Here is a 16,194-nt window from a genome sequence, read left to right as displayed (position 1 = left end):
TCTGGAGGATGTCTCTGCACTTTCAAGTGCTTTTTAAAGAGCTGGGTGAAAATCATTTCTTAGTTTCCAAAATGGCTCACAAGATGGAAACTTTCTCATCCTGTTTTTCTAAATGCTTGTACACATAATGCAATTACAAATATGTGATACCTCTTGAAACAAAACAGTTAGCTTGAGTTGGTTTCATTAAATCTTTTCTTACAAATCTGACTGGAACATACCCACCTGGACTTTTTTTGCCCACAAGATTCTTTTGGGAGAGGCAGATTCATGCTGGCCAGAAATAAGCCTCTGTTCAGACCTTCATCATCCCAGAAGTTTCACAGCCTGAATTAAACTACCTCTGCAGCCTGAATTAAACTACCTCAGCCTGACATCTCAGGGATGCCACAGGCAGCCTGGCAGGATTCCCCAGGTGAGACCCCTGAGGAAGATCTGAGTGCCCACGGGTCTCGTGTCTGGGGAGCACTCAAGGTGTGGCTGCCACTGTGTCCGGGCTCCAGGTGCAGACACAGCCAGCGTGCCTAGAGCTGAGCTCCAGCAGCATTACCAGCACAGGCCAGGTACTTCCAGCCCCTGGAGGGCCAGGGAGGGCCAGTGCTCCCCAGGAGAGCTCCACTGAGGGCCCCACAGAGCAGGGGCAGGGGGACAGCTCAAGGGAGCTGCTGTCAGCTCAGGAGCAGGAGCCTGGGGCTGGGCAGGGAAGCTGTGCACCAGGACATGGCCATCCAGCAGCACCAGAGGCCTGTTGTAAAGCACGACCTCTGTTTTAAGAGCCAAACCATACCTGTGCCATTGGTGCAGCCTCGGCAACAATGAGCACAAAGGTATTCCCCACAGCCACGGTGAGCAGCCAGCCTGCCTGCAGCACTGACTTCATGCTGGCTGGAGACTGAAAAGAGGAGAAGGGCCTGATCAGTGGGGACCGCGCTTGCCCTTGGGCCCTGCTTCACCCTCTGCAGTCCTGCCCAGGGCAGGCGCCACTGGGCTCAGCCTAGGAGGAGATGGGGGCATTTCCTCTGTGTGGAGTGGTTAATCTGTGGTTAATCTCAACATCTGCATACAAGGAGCTTTCAGAACATGGACAGGAGGACACATGAAGAAGCAGGAGGTGCTGTTGTTGCAGAGCTGAATCCGGGTCATCCCCAACCTGCAGCATCTGAAATGGTACCATCAGGACGTCCAAGGAGCCACACAAGCCCTGCAGCTTGGAGTCTGGTGCCATGTGGCTGTACACCTTTGGAAAAGAGACTGGATCTTGATGTTAAATTTCCTGCTGAGGACAAATTTTTCACATCCCATTACAGATCATCCCACTGCATTAATCATCCTCATTAATAAACATCTGCACCTTACTCCAGGGATAGATTTGAGCAGCTTCAGTAGCTGTTTGACCATGTAATGTCTCAGTCCTCTCTTCTCATCAACCTCCCCAGACAACAATCAAATCATCCCTTTCAGGTTCATTACCCCTTGCTCCCTTGTTACAACCTTGCATGTTTAGACCCCTTCAGTCTCTCAATTTTAAGCAGGTGCCAAGTCCTCATGCCACTCTGTAGCCCTTGAGATACCTTGCCTTTACATCACTGAAAAATACCTAGCACAAAATACTTCACTAGGAGAAAACCCTGATATTAAAATATTCAGAGTTTTCCCGTTAACTATCCAGTTCCGTTCTGTGTTCTCAGGTTTACCAGAAAAGGATATTTCCACGTATCACTGAGAACGATCCCTATTCACCTTCATAATATGAATTAATTTAGCTTGAGGGCACTCAGAAAGCTGTGTTACAATCCCACTTTCAGCTAAAGGATAGATAACATTGTTAGTGTCATGTCAAAGGAGGTATGACAAGTCAATGACAGATGCAGAAATAAATCTTGAAGTCTAATTGTAAGGTCCGTATCTTTAAGTGGAGTACCTGAGAATAGGAGAAGGCCAGACCTGTAATGGAGAACATCACCTCCCCAGCAGATATCAGTAAATATTGTGGCAATTGCCAGGCCATATGGACATTGTTGGCTTTGATGTCTTCTGACTTCCACGTCTCAACAGCACCTCCAGAAATCTAGAAGGAAAATAAAGGCACACTGATTAGTTGCTGAAAGATCAGATCTTTCTTTGCCTGGACAACAGCAGCAAATTTACCAAAAAACAAAGTTTTAAGCAAAGGTGGAAAAAAAGCCCTGCCTTTGAAGCAAACTATGGCTCTCAACTCTGCCGTTTCCAAGCTTGTTGGGAATAGGATGACTCCTGCTGCACAGGGCAGAGAGAGAAGGATGGAAGCATTCCAGCTCATTTAGGTACCACAAGAATTCCCTGAATTATTGCAAACCAACAAGTTGTCTTATGTAGTGGGGCTGGGAAAAGCCTGTGAGGCTCCATTGCAGAGCCTGTGACCTGCAGCTGTCCCCAAGGCAAAAAAAGGAAGAGAGGGTAAGTGCTCATTGCATCCATGTGGTCACTGCTCCCATCTCATCAGCACTGTACAACTTCCCTATGATATCACTGACACCCAAACAAATTCAGCTCAGGAATGCCAAGAGTAGCAAAGACTGCTCCATATTAGATCTATTCAGATAGTTATGGTAGCTGTATTCCTAATTATTTTTGTTTCTTTTCCCAGGTGTAATTAATACTGCCTGTGATGCACAGAGGCTCAGAGGCTGAGAGAGATTTGACTAGAAGCCAGGAAAACACTAGATTGAAATGACTTCAGGCAGAAAGCCCTGTGTTTAAGAAGAGTACTTGGGAAAATACAAGGGGATGTTTACGAGATGTTCTCGTAATGATCACCAATCATTGCCAGGGAGGCAAATCAAGAGGCTGTATTTCAGCAGGCTAAAAGGGGTGAGAAGAGTGCTGTGCCTTGCTCTGTAGCCCATAAAGAAATGTCACAAGCACCATGCTGTAACTGCACACTGAGGAAGGCTGGGTAGAAGGCAGCATCCCCATGATTTAAGTTTCACAGTTCAGCTACATTAGCAGACTAATATATTGTATTCTTGGTTCTTCTATATGGCAGTCCTGGCAGAGGAGCAGGGCTCAGTACAAATCACTGCAATAATTAAAAGTGATCTTGGCCTCAAGCAAACTAACTCTCTACAGAAAGCAGAAACCACAGAGAGAGAGATGGAAAAACAGAGGATGAAAAATATTAAAGTACTAGCACAGGGTTGGGAAGGGCTGGGGCACAGAGCCACCCTGAGCAGCCAGGGCTATAGCAGGGACTTATGCAGATGGGACCACAAACTGGAGTCCTTGGCGTGACATGGGACACATTTACCTCAGCTGGCCCTGTTACCAGAGGCTCTGGGGAAATTTTCTTAGTGTTGTATTTTTAATGCAACTTCTCTATCTGGTTTCTCATCTGGTGAAAGAGGCTTGCAGCCATGAAAGAGGGGTCTGGCCAACATCACTTCAAGTGTGTGTGTTTTATGTACATAAATCTCTGCACTCACAGATGGCAGCATCTGCTTGTTCCCTCCAGGGCTGTACATCCCACTCCAGCTACTGGAATTGGAAAAAAAAAAAAAGCCAGGTGCTTCATGGCTATATTTTTCCCCCGACGTATTTGGACTCTGCAGACATGAACAGCTCCCATTAATTGCCCAACAGGGAGATGCCACTGCCAGGGAGTAGCTGACAACACTTTGCTCTGCTCATCACAACACAGCAGCCAAAGTCCCAGAGGGCAGCTTAGCAGTGTGTCCTGTCAGACCCAGTTTGTCTGTGTGCCTTTGTGGTGGAAAGGTTAAAATGGGAACTAAGCTGATCACGTTCATCTCCGTGGCTCCAGCCAGCTGGACCAGGGTTGAAGCAGTGTGTCTGAGAGGTTGGCAGGCAGGGAAAGGAATCCACCCTCTCAGAAGTGCTCAGACCTCATCGGGGCGAGGCTGTTCAGAAAACCAAGCCTTGACTTTATACTAGGCTCCAAATTAGCTGTACAGAGAGTGAGAGGAGGAAACAGATGTACAACCTCACCAACCTCCTCCCTCAAGACTTTGTCCCTCTTCCCCCTATGCATAATCTACAAAATCTTGGAAGATCAGACTTTAGTTCAGTAAGCTGAATGTGAGGATAGAGCAGACTGTTTCTGCAAATTTTTCGAGTGTGAGGCACCACCAGGTACAATATTTTAAAGACCACAAACAGAGCCAGCTCTTGGCAGATGGTAATAACTCTTTGCAGTGCTCTGGGTCAATGTTAACTGCTCAAGGATGGCATGAGACCAACACAAACCACAGATCACATGATTTTCTATGGAGGATTTCTATCAAGGAAAAGATTTTACTTCTTTTTAACCCATGCAATCTGACATGATCACAGTGGAAGGTGGAACAAATACCTACCCACTTCGCTTATGTAGGTACCAAAACTTTTTACAATCCCTTTGATAACAGACTTTCTTCAGAGGGCTGCTGCCCAGGGATCAGAAAGTGGACAAAGCAAGTAAGAGTCACCAACAGGAACAAAAGCACTACCGGAGAGTAGAAGAAGAGTGTGTGACCATCACAGGAACACTTACATTAGCTATCACAACGGTGTATGAGGCACCAAAGTCAAGCAGCCCCAGCTCCAGGGGGAACTCTCCTGTTTCAGTTATGCATTTTCCATCATTATATCTAGATAAAAGGATGAAGTACAGTATTTCACAGTTAGTTCCACAAAGAACACAGAGCAGAGCTATCAAACATGCCCCTAAAATGGAGCAGGGAGGATGCAAGATGTAAAAATACAGTAGTGTTTATTTACATCAGACAATCACTGGAGTTCTTGCTATCTTATCCTTCCAGAAGCACTTAGCCACTGACTGGAATTTACCTAATGACCCAGGCCATTGCTAACATTTTTAATGGTTTCTGCTCTTTCTTAGTGCTGATGTAATTTTTTTCCTCCCCTTAGGTTTTTTTTCCTCCCAAATTTTGCTGCATTTCTTCAGGAAATCAGAAATGTGGACCCAGAAGCAACTTTGTTTCCTTTCAATAGAGCAAATTAGCCTTCATGTTTGTTCTTCTGATTTTGGATGTGTGAGATGGCACAGAGGCTCAGTAGCATTGCCACAATGGCTGCTGCGTCCTACTAAATTGCAGCAATAAATATTTTGGATGGAGCTGATGCAGAGAAAAGCCATTAAGCTTGTTTTGAAACATTGGAAATGCTAGAAATACCCTACAAGAGCCAACTCCAGTGCTGCCAAACCAAGGCCATATGGAGGCCCTGTCTAACAAGCCCAGCCTGCAAAGCCATGTAATGCTACTTGATGTTCTCAGCCCACATGCTAACACTTGGTAGCATGGAATATGAACTGGCCTTTCCCTGAGAGCACCCTAACAACAGGAACTTAGGCCTGAGGGAGTAACAAAATAAAGCAGGCACTACATGGAAGAGGACACTTTACCATGTCCCACCTTACTCCACTGACAGATGCACAGGAATGGCCAGCCTCTTCCCTCCAGGCCCCCACATAATGTGAATAAAAACTGCACACACATGACTGGCCTGGAGCACCTGCTCTGCACTGAGTTGATAATTCTGCTTTATACAAACATTTGCCCCACAACCACATGCCAAGACAATAGCAATGCAGGTTTTGCTATTAGGCTGAGAAAGGTCTCTTTGTACCCAAGGAAATGCCTCAGCAAGGACCTTCAGCTCGGGAAGGGAGACTTACATGTCCCTCTCCAGCAGTGAGTACTCAGAAGCACTGTAGTTTTTCTGAACAGCGATGAAACTTTTGCTATTGATAGTGAGGTTGACATCTTGGCTCAAAGCATTAATGAATCTGCAAAGAAACCATGTTTCATTAACCTGTCACACAGGGCAGGAGAAGCATAATAGCAGACACTTTAGAAGTTTGCATATTCTCCCAAAGCATTCTGTAATTCCACAAGTTCATGAGTCTCTTCTTCAAGTCACCAAAATATTTGTCTGATTCATTGCCTAGTTTTTTCAATACAAGATTATTTTCCCTGTCGCATAAGTTTACCCTCTTACTCTTTTTTATGTGAAAAGTGACCCTCACTTTTTGTGGTCTAGAACCTCCTGGCAACCCAGTCTCAGAGACCAACAAAGATTGCAGCAAATTCTGAGGAGGCCATGAAGATGCTCAGAGGGCTGGGGCACCTCTCCTGTGAAGACAGACTGAGAGAGTTGGGGCTGTTCAGGGTGGAGAAGAGAAAGCTCCAGGGAGACCTTCAGAGCACCTTCCAGTACCTGAAGAGGTCCTACAAGAGAGCTGGAGAGGGACTTCTTACATGGGTATGGAGTAATAGGACAAGAGGGAATGCCTTTAAACTGAAAGAGGGTAGAGTTAAATCATGTTAGATTTTAGGAAGAATCTCTTCATTGTGAAGGTGGTGAGACACTGGAACAGGCTGCCCAACAAAGTTGCGCATGCCTCTTCCCTGGAAATGTTCAAGGCCAGGTTGGACTGGGCTTTGAGCAACCTGTTCTAGTGGGAGGTGTCCCTGTCCATGGCAGGAGTGTTGGTACAAGGTGATCTCAATGTCCCTTTCAACCCAGACCATTCTGTGACATGTGCTGAGTGTTCCATGGCTGTGTGAGGGGACGGAGTCTCAGCTGACCACAGGAAACTCTGAAGTTGCGCATCCTGATGAGCAGCTGCACCATGCTGGCAAAGAGCTTCTACCAGCAACAAGGAATTTTCTAGCATAATAAGATATCTTCATCAAAACTAAAACTTATATAGGAACAGTTTGTTTGGTGTTTTTTCATAGACAAAAGACAGTTTCCTTCTGGCAACTCAAAAATTGATAGTAAAACCAAACGCTTTTCATTTGACCTGTTTTAAGATATTTTTGTTTTCAGTTCTTTAAATGGGGGTGAAATCCCTGAAGTTAGTCAAGTGCTTAATAGAAGTAAAGTTTTAGTGCAAAAATAGTTTCTTCCTACTGAAACTTCTTTACAAATTCTTAAATGGAAAGTCTGAGGATTTGGTCAAAAATCTCCACAAGAAAATATAAAAAAAATCTGACTGAATCAGGCTTCAAGGTGTTTAGTCAATAGAAATCTTCACAAGTACAGGGCTATGAAGAGATACTGCTCTCCTAGTGTGTCTATACAGGCTTTCAGATAAAGGGGTTGGACATTGATTTTAAGGTTTGTTTTGTTTGGTTGTTTTTTGTTTTTATTTTGTGGTGGGTTTATTTTGTTGTTTTGGTTTTTTTTCTAATTTCACCTTGCCCAAATCCTCTAGAAGCTCTAGGTGGAATCCTGGTTTTTTGGAGTTTTTTTTTTTTTTTGGGGGGGGGGGGGGGCAGGGGGGGTAGTTTGGGTTTTGTTTGTTTGTTTTTGTTTTAGTGGTTTGTTTTGTTTTTTGTGGGTTTTTGCAAATTTGCATCTTCTGCACCTCAGCAGCCAGCACAAACTAGAACAGGAGTGTTCATGGACTAAATGGAGTAGCTCAAATTAGGAAGAGTGCACTAAGCAGAGCCCAATGCCCAGCTGAATTGTTTATGAGGATGTAAAATTGTTGCTGCATCCATTTTAGTAGAAACTTGTGCATGAGTTGGGGTGAAGATCATAGGTTGGCCAATTTGCAAAGGACACAGCAACAGCTCCTATCCAAATTGCTGCTTCCCTTTCATCAGTGAGATGAATTTGCCACTTTTCCAAGGAAGGAGCTCTTTTATGTTGCCATCAGAGCCCAGAGTACCCTCGGCAGTGAGCAGCAATAGTTCTCAGCTCTGCATGGCATGTGTGGGAGGTGACACTCTGTCAAGCCTCCACAGCTGACACCCAACTCTTGCATGAGAACTGTGGACTGGATTCCAACCCAAGAACATCTGGGCTATGTTACATACAGATGCATTAGACAAAAGCACTTTCCCTCACCCAACCACCGCCAAATCCTCAAAAAAAGCCATTCCTACCTAACAGCTGCCAAACCATTTTCTGGCTTTGCTTCCAAGTCCGTAATCTAAAGAGAGGAAGAAAAAAAAAATCAAACATATTTATTAATGCTGCCTTACAATGTGTGGCAGACAATAGGGGTGTCTGCAGAGTTACACATGTGCTGCAAAGCCTGTGGAAATCAACTGGACTCTCACATGAGCTTTACATCAGGCCACAGCTGGGGAGCCCTGGTACAATGAAGCCAATGGCAAAACTTCATCTCCTCCAAGGGCTTAAGATGAGATCATACCTTTTCTCCTCATCTCTTCTGTAACAAAGGTTACTGAGTTTCAGCCAGTCACCCTTCTACTGAGGCATGTAACACTCTCCAAAGAAAAGTATTTTTCTTGGTCTTGAGCTAGCAAGAGAGCATTATCCACATCAGCATCTTTCAGTGACTAGTTACAATTAAACTTAAGTGCCTTACTCCTACAAAATCTGCAAATGCCTAACTTTCAGACCCTGATTCTTGTCATATCCACGGACTTCACAAAAGTCTAAAGCTGACAGGAACTGCTAGGTTACTATACTGATGATCATGCATCACTCAGGCTTTCCCTGATCGTCAGTACTCAAGAGATTAAACTGTTGCAATGTCCAGGCAGAGAGTAGAAGAAACCAAGATGCTTCTTTGTGCTCACAAACAGATCCCTGCAGACAGATCCCTGCAATGGCCATCTGGATGGGCACACTGGGGAGTGAGAGCCTCTCTCCTGGAGACCACAGCTAAAACAGCAGCTAGATAGTTAATCAACATTCATTTGGAGAAACCTGTTTGGTGTACAACGCTGAAAAAACACAGTTAAGACAACAGCCCTGCCCTGGAGGTTGTATGTCACAAAAAAAGAACACAAAGCAAAGCTCTTGGCGGGTAGAAATCCAGAGCTGTGCCATGTCCACTGAAGATGGCAGGGCAATTTCAATTTGCACTGCCCACAGATGGAACCCAGGCAAGCCAAGAGGGACTTTAGAAACTGGCTCTCTCTCAAAATTTTCTGGCCCTTTCTCCACACTTTTTTTCCTGATGCAAAACCCTGAGTTTCTGAGACCAGGGATCCAGAATTTCAGTATATCTATTAATGTCAATTGTACTTCAGAGTAATATGCTACTCACAAATAACATATGCCTTAAATAATAAATAGCCACAGTGAATAATAAATGTCAGAGCAATAAATAATAAATGGCAACATCATTTTTTTTTTTTTTCCATGGGAGACACATGGGGATGAATACTCTCATTCCTTGCAGACAGACCGGCCAAACTATTACTCGTTTTCATTGATGATCCCCAGAGCTCTCAAATTCATTTCCTGCCTACTCAACAGCCCACAAAGGAGAAGAAACCAATTTGAGATAGGATCCTTCCAGGAAAGCACTCACACCTGAGTGAGTGGGCCAAACCCAGTAGTGAGGGAGGTAATTCGAGGGCGAGCCCTGCAACACAGCAGTGATGCTGGCACTGCTTTCCTTGTGTTGCAATGCTGGAAAAGTATAATTTATCACACTGTCTTCCACATCTCCCTTATCTAGAGCTGTGAATGACAGGTCAATAGCATCACCCAACAGCACAGCTGCTTCCCAGCACATGAGAGCCTGCCTGTGCCAGGGTGGGCATTAATTTAAGCACAGTCTAGACAGCTGGGGCAGCATAGATATACTGGAGCTCTGAGATTGCTATGCTCCAAACCTGTTGAAGGCTTTTGCTTCTTAAAGGCTGTATGGAAATGACAAGTATCCATTTCCTAAAGAAACAACACACAGCTTTCAGGGTCACAGGGAAACTTTGTGTGATACTGAGCCCCAGACTCCAAATCATAAAGTCTGATCATCAGCAAAAAAACTTAATGCTATGACAAAATAAATTCCTTAAATTAATTTCAAAAAAGTTATATGGTTTCTACTGTATAATATTGAATGCTTAGTATGGCTACCCTGCCAGGTCAAAGGGTCAGGAACTGCAAAAAGAACAGATATTTTAGTATGAGGACAGATTCTGACAGCATATACACATCTGCCACAGTGTGCAAAAACACCATAAATTTCAAGAGAGCTTCTTAAGATACAGCTATGCATATTGATATCAGAATCTGCCCTGCACATCCCATATGTCCCTCTCTGATTGTTGCAGAAATACACAAAAGTCCAAATACAGCCAGCTCTGCTGCACAGCCTGAAATGAGCTTAATCATTTATTCTGTTCAGCAAAACAAATGGGCCTTCTGTGCTTTTTCACTAAACACTTGCAATAACTAATCCCAGAATCATTCCTCTGATGCTTTTATTCTATGGCCAGCCCTAGAGCCTCTTTAACATCTTTGCTTTATAGAGCCATCTTTGGGGGAAAACCCCTGGCTCTGTTTCCCCAGCTTTCTCCAGCTCTGCTGCCTGGCAGGCATGACTCTGCTCTCCCACTGCAGCACTCAGTGGATCAAAGTGTGCCCAGAAACTCTCAGATGCCACAACGCCTCTATTAATCAACCAGCAGAAATGTGTGCAGATCCAGTGCCTCCAGCTAAGAAGTGAGTTTTACACCATCTGAGAGCAATCAGACAGACATTGCAACTGAGCAAATGAATTAATGAGCCTATTACCCCATTGTAGCATCACAGCCATTGAATTAATACTGTATTTACACTTCCCTCCCACACTCACTAAGCGGCTTGATAGGCTTCCTTCTGCCTCAAAAACAATTAAGCTGTATACTGATTTTTCCTTCATGGTGTAGTTAAAAGCAAGAGTCAATCCTTGATGTTGCAGGGTGAAGTGAAGGCTCTGTTGCTCTCCATTCAATATTAATTTTGAGTACTCAGCTGGGTTCTGTGGAAGAAAATAAACTTGGTTACACTTTCTTCAGATAAGAAAGGATTTGTATTTTCCTACGAGGTGCAACACTATCCCCTCTTTAAGGGAGACTGTAATCCTGTTATCCTTTATTCCTAATTACAGGTGAATGTAAGGTGTATCCTTTGCTGGGAAATTCTTCTCCAAATGTTCAATTTCTGTTTCATACAACAGAGATATTATGCTTCATTTGTAAAGCTATTCCCATGCACTTCTAAGGCAATGGAGCAGAACAAGCTTTTGCATCTATGAGTTTTATTAGAAAATGCCTGTAAAAAACTCCATCCTTTCTTCAATGACATACAAGTCAGGCCTTTCAGTCCCAAATATATGCTTACCTGAAAGGACTCCACAGGCTGCTGAAATAGGTCCTTGTCTTGGATTGCCACTTGAACAGGGTTCTTTGCCAAATTCAGGACCCGAATTAAACTTTCTTTTGGGACAAGGCGAGGCATATCGGTTTCCTAATTAAAGTAAAAGGCTTTAAGTGCCATCTGTATGCTTTATTAGCACTTTAATATCTCTTCATTTTTAGCCATAATAGTCTTCCACTCTGTAATGATACTTTCCCATCCCTTCCTCAACAGAAGTTGCACTCAGAGGAAACTGAACATAAATTATTTTTAGGGAGGTTTCCTCATAGTAGCTCAATGGCCAACCCATCATTCCTCCCAAAAATTGCTCTTCACACCACTAAGTGTACAGACTGCACACCTACTGAGGAGGTAGAACAATGTCACAGCTTTCATTATACAGCTCCCTTGTGCCTGGATTTAACCAACTGCCACATCAGAATGGAAAAATTTGTGCTTAGCTTTCAAAAGCAGTGACCAGAATAATTATTTCCCACTGCAGTCAGTGACTGGGAAAAGAATCAGACCAAAAGTTAAGTAGTTTTGAAAGTCCAAGTCCAGCTTCATGTCTGTAATCAGTGCTTTTGCATTACTGGACACCTTGCTATCTATACAGCTGACTGTATAGATATTATTCCTTGTTTTCTGAGTGAGGTAAGCTGATGCCTCCAGCACTGAGGTATCTCCTTCTGTCAGGAACCATTTCCTAGAAAAAGTACATCAATCAGTGTCAGCCTTGTACTACCTGCAGAGTTAATATTTTTTTTAACTTCTCTTTTTTTCTCATTTTATTTTCAAGTAGCTGCAAGCAATACTGCAGAGCTATTTCTTTTTCTTCTATCTTATCTGATAATTTGCAGGCAGGGCATTTTGAACCCATCTGGGTGGGGAGACACACTGCCAAAGAAGTCAGAATGAGCTGATTTCCTTGTATCCATATGCTGCTCTGGACCAACAGGCCTGCTAATATTATCCAGCAAATTCCATTACTGTAGCTTTTCACTTCTGCTACCCACAGTCAAGTGAAGATGGACCATCTTACCCTCCTCTTTGCTAGATCTTAAAATGGCCTTTAGGGTAAAATTTTCATGCACAGGCAGAGGAAACCTCTCACCCCCAGCCAGAGCAAATTTGGTGCTTGGCCAGAGATGCTGCTGGTGGCAATGAGCATTTCTTTGCTCACATAAATAGATCAGAAAAAAGACCTGAACCCACACAGTCTCATTTCAGTGGGAGGCTCGTTAGGGGATTCACCTGAGGAACCAGCAGATGTTAATCCAGGGCTGTGAGCCAGCCACTCTAACAGAACGTTTTAAGTATACATAGAGGCTTTAAAAATTAATCCTGCAGTAACTTTTGTGAGACAAAGGTCAGCCAAAGTCTACACAATGCTGGTCATGAGCCAGAAACAAACAGTATGAATCTGCAGGAGCTAACATGGAATTTATAAGAGATGTGCTGCCATTCTCTCTGGGGATGCCGGGCAGTCCCTGATGTCTGTGTCAGCATTCACCTGCCTCTCCAGAGAAACACTTTGGCTTGTAAAAAAAGCTATCTCCATCATAAAGCAGGAAAGTGATTAAATTTTAAAATTTTTAAACAATTAAATTAAAAAACCAAAACCACCACACACACACAAAAGACCCCAAACAGAAAAGTATAGGCAAGCTACAGCAAGAAATAGGAGAGAGAACAGACTACCTTTTGGAAATTAATCACTAGCATTAACTAGATGTCTGTCAAGCACTTTGACGATGGAAATCTAGAATATAGACCAATACAGATGACCAGCACAGCAAAACTGCAAAGACTAGAAAGAAAGACACAGAGACAAAGAGAGGGAAAAGTAGACAAGGTAAGAATTATCATTAGCAACTGGATCAGTATGCTCAATTGTAAAGAAAACATTACAAACTTTGATCAAGGAGCACAATGTCTTAAAGGATTATCTACCAGACATCACTAATAACAACCCATGGAAAGAAAGTATTTCTGAGGAATGCCTTGTGCTTTACTTACATTTATTTTGACTTCTATAATGGCTGCAAGTCCAAACGCCAGCCCTGCAAGGATCATACCTGTTGCCATTTTCCTAATAGGTCTATGGAGCAAATGAAAGAGGTGCCATTAAGGAAAAAAAAAGTAATTTAAACTATAGAATTCCATTCCTCAGAGCCAAAGAGGTGCTAAACCCATCTAATAAACTGTCCAACAGGTGGCCCTCAGGATAAGCTGTTTAAATTGCCAATCTCTTAACTTAAAACTATTTTATTATTCTGCGTGAGGCCAGCACTGAGGCCTGTTAATACTGATATGCCATGAAAAGAGTTCCTTCCTTGCAAGTTTCACATTATCTTTTTCCCAGATCTTCTAGTGGGAATAGTCATGACTTTATGTTAATCCATGATGTTGGAAGAAGCACCAGAAATTACATATCTTCGAGTCCCTTTTGGGAAAGGCAGAAGAAAAGTAACATTCTATTTAGCAGTGGGAACGAGGAATAGAAAAATGTGTAGTTTTATGTCATCAATGTTTCTGACCATCTGGGGCATCATTCTGGGTTATTTCTCATGCCAATACATTTACATTTCTAGGAAATAAAGAGCTTTCTTCTAAACTCAAGGCAAAGCTAGTGCAACTTTACCAGAATTATGTGAGAAAATCTGATATTATATAAATCAGAATAATACATGTCCAGAACAGCAGATTCAAACTGAGTATTGAGTTGTTGAGATTTGAGACAAATCTGGTTCTAGATTCAGTCATCTCCTCTCTTTAGTCCTGGCATTTAATCCTGGCTGGTGCTTGAGTTTCTATTGCTGGGTGAACTTTTCTGTGATCTGGTCATCAGGCAGGAAGTTTTATCCAAGTCAAGGCACAGTCCAGGCCATGGGCTCACAATGGTATCAGGGAGAAGCACAGCCTCTGATGTGTATCCTCCAAAAGGGGCACCACTGCAGGGCTGGAGAATATTTTGATATGTCTTCAGGTGCAAGTAATTCAGATCATAGGAAATGACCAGCAGGGTGAAGGGGGAGGCTTCTGAGGCCCCTGCCACCTCCATTTCATGTGGTTTTGTCTGTCCAGCACTTTAGTTTGGATTAGGAACATGCTTTTTAAGCCAGTCACCCCACTCATTACCCTTTCCCATGCTATGGCTCACATGCAGAAGTGGTGCTGGGGCATTAGAAACTTGTCTCCTTTCAGCTGAAATTCCACTGACAAAGGCACTCCAAGAGTGCACATAATGTACTTCCACTGCTACAGGGCATCAGTCCACAGAGGCAGAGTACAGATACTCTGAAGTTAATTCACACAAATTGCATAAAGTGGGTCTCATAAACAACCTGAGGTGTGCTTCTATTACACTGCACTTCTTGCTAACATAGACTAAGGATAAAATGCTTGGCTCTTGTGGAAATCTCCTTATGCACTCGCTGGTTCAGATCCTAGCCAGCATGGGACCATGACTTTGGTCCCATGGGGACTTTTCAGGGAGGGAATTACTTAGGCATGACCTGGCAAACAAGGTGGAAAATATGTTGATCAAATTCAAAGTGAGACTACTTCTTTCTGCTTTTGGAAAAATCTTTACAGAGCAGAATCCAACATCACTGAGTTTTACCCTCTGCATTTCCATGAGAAAATGAGTCACTTCCTTCTGTGGAAGAGGGTGATGCTGCCTCTTGGGACTGAAGTATACTCAAGTATTGGGAAAGGTGAATGGAAAATTGTGTTTCTCTTCCTTAAAAGCTATTCTGCACACTTACAGCAAAAGAAAAAGCACAGATGTATCTGCACTGTCCCCAGGTACTTACGTGAAATTCAATTTGCACATGTTTATCAGGGGGTAGAGCCCAAAGTCAAAAATTGGGATGAAGACAAGAATAAGAAGTGGATTTAAGAACTGCAATACAAAAGAATGGGAGTTCAGTGACTAGAAAGCAACTTTTAGTAATTAAACCCATAAAGCACTGTCCTCCAGAAATAATTCCATTACAAAAGGGGCATGGACAAACACTTGAAACCTCCTTTTAAAATATAATCACAGTTTGCACTTAACATCTTCTGCTATTTAGTTTTCACAGGCATGAATACATTTTGTTCATATCCTCCCCTCCAAGAGGCAAGCAAGCATCTCTAGTTTCCCTGGAGAGAGAACTGAAAGATGATGTTTTTAAAGAGTACAAACCCCACTGACAATAGAGACAGGTGACCTTTGGTGCTGTGGTGGGACCTTACAACAAATCAGCAACAATGGAAACATCCTGGGACTCCAGGAAAATCCCAGAGGAACAGGCACTATTCTGTGAGATTGGCAATTTCTCACACTTCAACACAAACGAGTAATCCCCCAGGAATAAAATTTCTCCTGGTAGGGGCACGGCTTGTCTGCCAGCCAGAAGTGGCAAAGCAAGAAAATAGAGAGCAATGAAGAACAAGCAGGGAGAAATGTTGTTTCAGTTCCAAAGGAAGATTTCAGGAAACAGAACAGCTTTGAATTTCTCCAGAGCTATTCACCATAAGAATTGCAATCAACTGTGACAACATAGCACCATCTTGCTTTCATGTTTTCATCTCCCCTGCAGAAAGGGAGGAACCAAACATATTTCAAGAACAATGTTCATCCCAGGACAGGAGCCTGTTAAAAGGAGATACAGGTTGTATTCTCCACATGCCAGCACTAGGTCAAGAATTATTATGGTGGTATGTTACCCCACACCTCTGCACTGTTCTGTAGGAGTCAACTTCTGCACTAGGACATCCTCAGGGTCTTCTGAACCCCAAGCTTGCAAAGCAGCCTGTGAGCAATAAGGCAGAGGCCACACCACAGCAACCAGCAGGAGCACCTGCAATCACCTTGAAAAGGAGCAGAGAATGGCCACTGGTCCCATGAGAAAAATATAAATGAGAGCAAAGAAGAAGATACATTCTAAGGGTTATTTCCCACCCTGTAGTATCTTTTACCTGCATTTGGTCAGGCTGAAGGACATATATTCCCTGAAACAAAAAGATAGTCCAAGTGATTCATAAACACTATAACATATCAGTGCATATGGTAAATAAGTAATCGGTCCCAGA

General features: G+C 43.3%; 1 protein-coding gene across 3 annotated transcripts in view; it reads right to left on the bottom strand.

Annotated features, from left to right (window-relative positions):
• Positions 1–16,194, bottom strand: part of SLC15A2 (solute carrier family 15 member 2) — a 45,488-nt gene that overhangs the window by 3,460 nt on the left and 25,834 nt on the right. For all 3 annotated transcript variants that reach the window (XM_059476387.1, XM_059476386.1, XM_059476388.1), the window contains 10 exons: positions 16,081–16,113; positions 14,931–15,019; positions 13,132–13,213; positions 11,098–11,223; positions 10,571–10,735; positions 7,896–7,942; positions 5,675–5,785; positions 4,529–4,625; positions 1,922–2,068; positions 788–892 (listed from right to left, as the gene is read on the bottom strand). In XM_059476387.1, the coding sequence (XP_059332370.1) occupies positions 788–892; positions 1,922–2,068; positions 4,529–4,625; positions 5,675–5,785; positions 7,896–7,942; positions 10,571–10,735; positions 11,098–11,223; positions 13,132–13,213; positions 14,931–15,019; positions 16,081–16,113 (1,002 nt within the window). The remainder of the gene's footprint in view (positions 1–787; positions 893–1,921; positions 2,069–4,528; positions 4,626–5,674; positions 5,786–7,895; positions 7,943–10,570; positions 10,736–11,097; positions 11,224–13,131; positions 13,214–14,930; positions 15,020–16,080; positions 16,114–16,194) is intronic.

This window comes from Ammospiza nelsoni, chromosome 7 (assembly GCF_027579445.1).
Source record: "Ammospiza nelsoni isolate bAmmNel1 chromosome 7, bAmmNel1.pri, whole genome shotgun sequence".
NCBI classification, from domain to species: domain Eukaryota; kingdom Metazoa; phylum Chordata; class Aves; order Passeriformes; family Passerellidae; genus Ammospiza; species Ammospiza nelsoni.
This window is presented reverse-complemented; position numbering and strand designations above follow the sequence as displayed.